The sequence below is a fragment of the Pyricularia grisea genome, chromosome I (assembly GCF_004355905.1).
Source record: "Pyricularia grisea strain NI907 chromosome I, whole genome shotgun sequence".
Lineage (NCBI taxonomy): Eukaryota > Fungi > Ascomycota > Sordariomycetes > Magnaporthales > Pyriculariaceae > Pyricularia > Pyricularia grisea.
In genome coordinates, this window is record NC_044973.1 from 849648 (window position 1) to 857593 (window position 7946).

Genomic DNA, 7946 nt, shown 5'->3' on the forward strand with positions numbered 1-7946 from the left:
TTTTAAGGTTTTTGTACGTGGGGGGTAATATATACGTATATATTATATATATAAATTTTGGTTAATATATTACGTAATATAAGGTGTTAAATATTCGAATAGGTAAAATATTAAATATTTTTAATAAATTTTGCAATTAAAACGGGTTTATATTTTTACCAATTTTAACGGTATTAAAACCAAAATTTTAACGATTAAATAACCGGTATAAACAAACCACCACGTAAACTTTTTTTTTAATATTATTAAAATTGCGTATTTTATATATAAATTTAATATAATTTATATATTTTAAATTTTTTTATATATTTATTTTAAATTAAATAAAAGAATCAACGTTATTTTATTATTATATATAATTAATATAAAGGGTTATTATTACGAAATTTGTTATTATATAACCTTTTATTAATAAATATATTAATTATTAAATATTTATATAAAATATTAAATTTAACGTATATTTATATAAATAACAAAATAACGGACGATAATTTAGAAAAAGAAACTGTACGTTAATATTAATTTAATTATACTTATTATTATATAAAAATAAAAAATTTATATATATTATTATTTATATATAAATTTCTAAATAAGGCGTTAAAAATAATATTATTATTATTTAATTTTATTTTAATTTTTGTATAACGTAAATAAATATAAGGTTATAACCATTAAAAAACCTTAATTCCAAGCTTTATAACGATATTTGTATTATATTTTTACCATTTTTATTTAATTAAATATTTATTAATAAATAAATATACAATGTTTTAACTATATCGCTAATGCGCATACAATGTATATACAGTGCGTATACTGTGCGATAACCTTCATTTGCGCCGATAATCGACAATATGTCCTCAAACTAGAACGGGCGCGATTTTTTTGGCCAATTTAATTGGCCGAAAAGCCGTATGGCTAAAAGGTATATAAAACGCCCGGTCCACCATTGCGAAGCAAGGGTGGTTTAGTCTAAGCATTAAAATTAGATTTAAGGATAAGTTTTAAAACTATTTAAAAAATATAATAATATTAAAACATATCCAAATCTCCAAACGTATAAATAAACGTATAAATCTTTATTAAAAGATTAGTTAAAAAGGAGATAGGTTTAGGACCGTTTTAAATTTACAATTATTAATGCGTTTAATAATTTACAGCTTTAGCACATTGTTAACTCTGCCGTAATGGACGAATAAACATTTACCCGGCTTAATTAAAATAAATTTATACATACTAACCCGCCTAATACGTGCATTTCCTTACCAGTGCTATTTTGAGAATTTGAAAAACTATATTCCTTTAATAAATAAAGCATTGAAATATATATTACGAATTATGTGCAACGCCGAAATTACGTTTTTAAATGGTGGATTGTTACTTAAAAAAATAACTTATATTAATCGCCAAAAATATATATGCCGCATAAGATATTAATTAATTATAGTTTAAGCTTCACTGCCTATTTATACTAAAGGCTTTCCATTTTAACATCTGTTATTACTCCCTCGACTTCACTGAATTTTACGGAATATACGGTTAAACGCAAATTTAGTTCACCGGACCTACATTAGTTTACTCAGGATTATCTTCATCTCTAACCTTGCGATCAAAATGCGATATGTTTATTATAACCCTTTACTTCTTTTGAGCGCTCCTTTTTTCGCTCAACCTTTCGCCAGCGCCAATTTTCTGAGAGACCTTTTCGCCCCTGGATCTCAATATACATATAAAAATTATATGGGAACATGTGCGTCAGATTATCGGTCGTGCCAGACATTGGAAGGCACTGTTAATTGCCCAGAAGAAGGCCCTAATAGCTGCAAGAAAGATGGCGACAAGAAATGCATGCTTGTAAAGCATATTGGGTGGGATCGGTTCATGGGGGATCGTGTCTTTTGTGATATGAAAGTTTTTGGACCAGACGCAGTGAAGTATTTCGAAGACAAAGAAAAAAAACGAATGGACGAAGAAAAAGAACAACAACAACAACAACAACAACAACAACAACAACAACAACAACAACAACAACAACAACAACAATAACAAATGGACTAAATTACAACCGGGTGGATACTTTTACAATGCGCTTGGTTTTCCGATACAAGATACCTAACAGCTGTAAAGCTACAAAAAAAAAGGAAAACAAAAAAAAGGAAAAAAAAAGACTTTGTTAAAATAAAAATTTATGCGTTCACTTCATCAATTGATTATTAAATCACGGGAATAACCGCACGGGCCAACTACACGTAACTCTCCTATTTAATCGATGGTATAAAACGACAAAAAGTTTAAAAGCTTTTTTTTAAGCTGTTAAATGATTTATACCCAATAATACCTACGTTATTATATAATACTATTTTCTTAATTAATTAATATAATGAAAGATGAATTAATACTAAATAATATTTTTAATAATATAAAGTAAAATAAAAGGAGAAACATTAATAAAGTTATCTTACAAATATTTAAAACTAATAAAATATTTTACGTTTAATATTAAAAAAGCCGTTAAAACCAGTTAAAATCTTTTTATTACACGTATAACGTTATTTACAAATATTACGTGAGAAGTATAAATTAAATATAATAAATGTAAAACCCGGATTGCAAATTAACGACGAACGCTATAATAAGTTATTAGACAATTTTTATATTATATTTGTTAACCGGAGCCGCTTTTATCAGGCTACCCGGGAATAGAATAAATAAAACGTATACACTTATAAAACTTTAAATATTACGTCTTTTTTATATAAAATAAATAAAATAAATAAATAATATGGCTTAATAATATAATTCGTATAATAATAAGTATAATAATTATATAAAGTGTATAAGTTCGACTCCCATTATTGTCGCATTTCCTTATTAGGGTAATAAATAACCCAAATAAACGGTTCCAGCTAGCCCTGCGTGGCTAAAATTAGTCACGTGGTTCTACCCCGCACTTCCGGCAATCCGGATTAAAGATAGTCTCAGGTAGTCTCAGTGCTCAGACTAGACCCCCCTGCGTTGCAGGGTGGACCGGGCGCTCCATATACCTTTTAGCCACACGGCTTTTCGGCCAATTAAATTGGCCAAAAAAATCGCGCCCGTTTTAGTTTGAGGATATGTTGTCGATTATCGCCGCAAATGGTAGTCTCAGTGCTCAGACTAGACCACCCTTGCTTCGCAATAGTGGACCGGGCGCTCCATGTACCTTTTAGCCACATGGCTTTTCGGCCAATTAAATCGGCCGAAAAAATCGCGCCCGTTCTAATTTGAGGATATATTGTCGATTATCGCCGCAAATGGAGGTTATCGCACAGTATACGCACTGTGCATACACTGTACGTGCAATAGCGATACAGTAAAAATACTGTGTATTCTTTTATTTATGAATATTTAATTAAATAAACATCGTATAAATATAAAAAAAATATTGGTATAAAATTTAAAACTGGGGCTATTTAATGGTTAAAACCCTATATTTATTATCGCTATAGATAAATAAATATAAAAATAAATAATATTATTATTATTTTTAACGCCCTATTTAAAAATTTATATATAAATAATAATACGTTAAATTTAATAATTTATATAAATATTTAATAATTAATATATTTATTAATAAAAGGTCTTATAAAAATATAATTCGGTATAATAGACCTTTATATTTAATATATATAATAATTTAACAACGTTTATTTTTTTATTTAATTTAAAATAAATATAAAATAAAATTTAAAAATTAATAAATTTATTAAATTTGGATATAAAATACGCAATTTAAATAATATTTGAAAACTTTTTTAACGTGGACGTTTATTTATACCGGTTATATAATCGTTAAAATTTTGGTTTTAATATCGTTAAAATTGGTAAAATTATAAACCCGTTTCGATTGCAAAATATATTAAAAATATTAAATATTTTACCTATTCGAATATTTAACACCTTATATTACGTAATATATTAATAAAAATTTATATATATAATATATACGTATATACCACCCCCCACGTGCAAAAAATCTTAAATTTTATTTAAAAATAAAAATATAATTAAAAAAAATCAAAAAAATCAAAAATTTATTAAAAATCCAACCTCCATTTGAGAATTAAGGGCACCCATATCCCAATTCGACCAATATAACGATTAAAAATATAAAATAAATTATTATTAATTATTTCGTTAATTCCTATATCCAACGTACAAACCGTTTATTTTTGCGATGTTTATTTAATTAATTATAACGGAATATCGGTCGCCGAATTGGCGAAATCACCTCCACTTAAACCCAAAATGAACAAATTGTCCTTAAACCTAAACCAGAGTAATTTTTGGTTGGACCCATAGGTACAAACAAAGCCACGAATTAAGCCACGCGGCTTAATTGGTGGAGCTCGCGTTTGGGGATAAGCCCTGAAACTACGCAAATGGAGGTTATCGCTAATCTTAATGCTTAGATTAGACCACCCTTGCTTCGTAATGGTGGACCGGGCGTTCTATATATTTTTCAGCCATATGGTTTTTCGGCCAATTAAATTAGCCGAAAAAATCGCGCCCGTTTTAGTTTGAGGATATCTTGTCGATTATCGGCGCAAATGGAGGTTATCGTACAATATACGCATTGTGTATGCATTGTATTAGTAACGGCGATATAGTTGAAATATTGTATATTTATTTATTAATAAATATTTAATTAAATAAAAATGGTAGAAATAAAATAAAAATATCGTTATAAAATTTGGAATTAAGGCTTTTTAATAGTTAAAACCTTATATTTATATACGTTATACAAAAATTAAAATAAAATTAAATAATAATATTATTATTTTTAACGTCCTATTTAAAAATTTATATATAAATAATAATATATATAAATTTTTTATTTATATAAAATAATTAGTATAAATATAATAGCCCCCACGTATAATTTACTTTTCCAAATTATCGTTCGTTAATTTTTTATTTATATAAATATACGTTAAATTTAATATTTTATATAAATATTTAATAATTAATATATTTATTAATAAAAGGTTTTATAAGAAAAAAATTCGATATAATAAAGTTTTAATATAATTATATATAATAATATAATAACGTATATTTTTTTATTTAAATTAAAATAAATATAAAATAAAATTTAAAAATATATAAATGTTATTAAATTTATATATAAAATATGCAATTTAAACAATATTAAAAAAAATTTTAAACGTGGACGTTTGTTTATATCGGTTATATAATCGTTAAAACTTTGGTATTAATATTGTTAAAATTGGTAAAAATATAAACCCGTTTCGATTGCAAAATTTATTAAAAATATTTAATATTTTACCTATTCGATTATTTAACACCTTATATTACGTAATATATAATTAAAAATTTATATATTTAATATATACGTATATATTACCCTCCACGTACAAAAATATTTAAATTATATTTAAAAATAAAAATATAATTAAAAAAAATTAAAGAATTCCAATTTTTTTTAAAAACCCAACCTCCATTTGCGAATTAAAGCCACCCATATTCCAATTCGACCAATATAACGATTAAAAATATAAATTAAATCGTTATTAATTATTTTATTAATCGCTATATTTAACGTATAAACCGTATATTTTTACGATTTTTATTTAATTAATTATAACGGAGTGTCGGTCGCCGAATTGCCGAAATCACCTCCATTTACGACGAAAATGAACAAATTATCCTCAAACCTAAACCAAAGTAATTTTTGGTTGGACCTACAGGTACAAACAAAGCCACGAATTAAGCTACGGCTCAATTAGTGGAGCTCGCGTTTAGGGATGAGCCCTGAGACTACGCCATGGCTGGTTTTCGCGCTCGTCAACAGCTGACGGCATGCAGATATTTGCTACCCCTCGCAAAAATGGCCATGATTCTCCAGCCCTTCCTCTGGCCACCAATAGCTGCAACTTCATGCGCCGAAAAGCTTCAGATCTGGAGCTTTAGGCGGTTGGATAAGTTTTATGTTGGAGTTTTACCTCAGTTGGGCATGTTCAATAGGATTGAGATTAAGGGGCTGTGGTGGCCTTTTTAGGAGGTTGTTGCGGAGAGTTAGCGGATATATGCATCTTCATCCATTACTAATATGTGCTTTTTAAGCTATAGCCTGTCATTCATGCGAAATGGACGACAGGGACAATGCGGTCCTCCATTGGGCATTATTTTATAGGCATGGCAAAATGCTGTACTGACATAGTGAAACCAATCAAAACCTAACAAATTGAACAAGTTGACAATCCTCAGCAATATGAACAATCCTGTCGTGATTTGGACCTTAGGTACAGTGGTGGGCGTTGTCCGGCGCCTCAAGACGCTAATGACGTTCGCATTTTAGGGCAGCTGCGGGGTAAAAAAAAAAAAAAATCAAAGCTATATTTCTTCTGATACAGTGCTGTCCTGTCTGTATCCTGCCGATCAAAACCAACCCCCTCCCCAGCACTTGACTCGCTGCAAGACTTAGGCAAGCCCCCAGATCCTGGCCGCCTGCTACCTACTGATCCAGGAGCTTGGGCACCGTCTCCAGCAAGTGCTCGACGATGGCGTCGGGTCCCCTTTCAACCTGCAGACCGTGCGGGATGGCGTGAAACTTGACGTCGGGCATTATCGACCTCCCGATCTTTTCAATCTGTGCCGCCTCGTCGGCCGACCACATGGATGCAGCAAACTGATTCACGGGGGTGTGTGGCATTTGGTCAACATCTTGGTTCGGATGCACCAAAAAAAAAAAAAAAAAAAAAAAAATCGACAAAGCTGGGAAATATAAAACTCACCAAAACATCTGGCTTGGCCGCCTTTACTTTTTCCTCAACTTCGGTGATAGTTTCGCAATTGGCCACATAATCGATCGTGTACTGGTCCTTGAGGGCCTCGACCATGCGGCCGATGAGCTGCTTGGCGCGCTCGGGGGCTGTGTTGACCGTCACGAGGCGAAAGGGGCCTTTGGGTGCCATTGCTGATTTTGCTGGTTGATGGGGTTGCTGACAGCTTAGTTTGTTGTTTTGGTGGGAAAACCCGGTTCAGGATTGGCTATTTGGACTGTCGAGAGATGTCATGATAATTGGAAGGTGAAATGATGTTTGGTAGGTTTGAATAAATAGCTATTTTACCCCATAGTTGCCACTTCTGATGCTCCTCCGGGACGTCCGAACAAACTGCACGGCATTCCGCGCGCCGGTATCCACCACAAGGTTTCAATCCGATGTCGGTAATCGGTTCGTCGTGTAAGCCAAGTTCGCGTACAGTATAACAACCCGTACGATTGACTGAGCGGTAAATCCTGAAGAGGACTCTCAATCCAACCTTAATATAACGTTGACGCACCGACTCATATATAAGTAAGCATTGAACCCAATTTTCCCACCGGATTGTTGCAGCAGCTACTTCGTGTATCGTCGGGACAGCATTCAACTGGGACCATCTTGACATGCAAAGCTTACTCAGAATATCCTTGGGGTTATGTTGGTCGTTGTCAATAAGCTCCAGGCCTATAATCGCGAACCGGACGACACTTTATTACTACCACAGCCGTTGTTTCGTATAATCCATCCGAGGGGTTCGTACGCACTGGCTAATGAGGCATTTTGTAATGCTCGGATTATGGTAATAGTCCAGCGAAAGGTACGGGTTGTCCGGCAGACGAGAGAGAGAGCCACCCAGTCGAAGAAGGAGTGAATATAATAATTGTATTAGTTTAGGATTGTCAAGTGTTCCGAGCTTTGTCATTCATACAATGCACCATGACAGATGTGTCCGCGTGTGCGGATTGTTATCAACCGGAGGCTGAGCTTCCATCCTGGGCCTCATTCTGCTTTTTGGACCTGTCAGTACTCACCAGACGCTACTTAGCTAAAAATCGTGTACTTTTCTGTATCACCAATCACAACCTTTTCACATGCAGAGGACACGATTAA

At 31.7% G+C, this 7946-nt stretch overlaps 2 protein-coding genes across 2 annotated transcripts; one reads left to right on the forward strand and one right to left on the reverse strand.

Annotated features, from left to right (window-relative positions):
* Window positions 1–6347: 6347 nt before the first annotated feature.
* On the reverse strand, window positions 6348–7106 carry PgNI_05334 (uncharacterized protein). Its single transcript, XM_031125367.1, has 2 exons — window positions 6807–7106; window positions 6348–6700 (listed from the first exon to the last, which is right to left on the reverse strand). The coding sequence occupies exons 1-2, from the start codon at window positions 6984–6986 to the stop codon at window positions 6527–6529; spliced, it is 354 nt and encodes a 117-aa protein (XP_030982670.1). The 5' UTR covers window positions 6987–7106; the 3' UTR covers window positions 6348–6526.
* Window positions 7107–7346: 240 nt separating this feature from the next.
* On the forward strand, window positions 7347–7946 carry PgNI_05335 (uncharacterized protein; the record flags this gene model as incomplete). Its single annotated transcript, XM_031125368.1, has 3 exons — window positions 7347–7370; window positions 7513–7653; window positions 7731–7946. The coding sequence occupies exons 2-3, from the start codon at window positions 7633–7635 to the stop codon at window positions 7944–7946; spliced, it is 237 nt and encodes a 78-aa protein (XP_030983112.1). The 5' UTR covers window positions 7347–7370; window positions 7513–7632.

What these genes read in the sequence shown, in the direction of transcription:
- PgNI_05334 (XM_031125367.1), bottom strand. Translation starts at nt 6,986, where the DNA reads ATGGCACCCAAAGGCCCCTTTCGCCTCGTGACGGTCAACACAGCCCCC. An exon ending in CGGCCAAGCCAGATGTTTTG is followed by an intron (nt 6,701 to 6,806) that starts GTGAGTTTTATA and finishes CCCGTGAATCAG; the next exon opens with TTTGCTGCATCCATGTGGTC.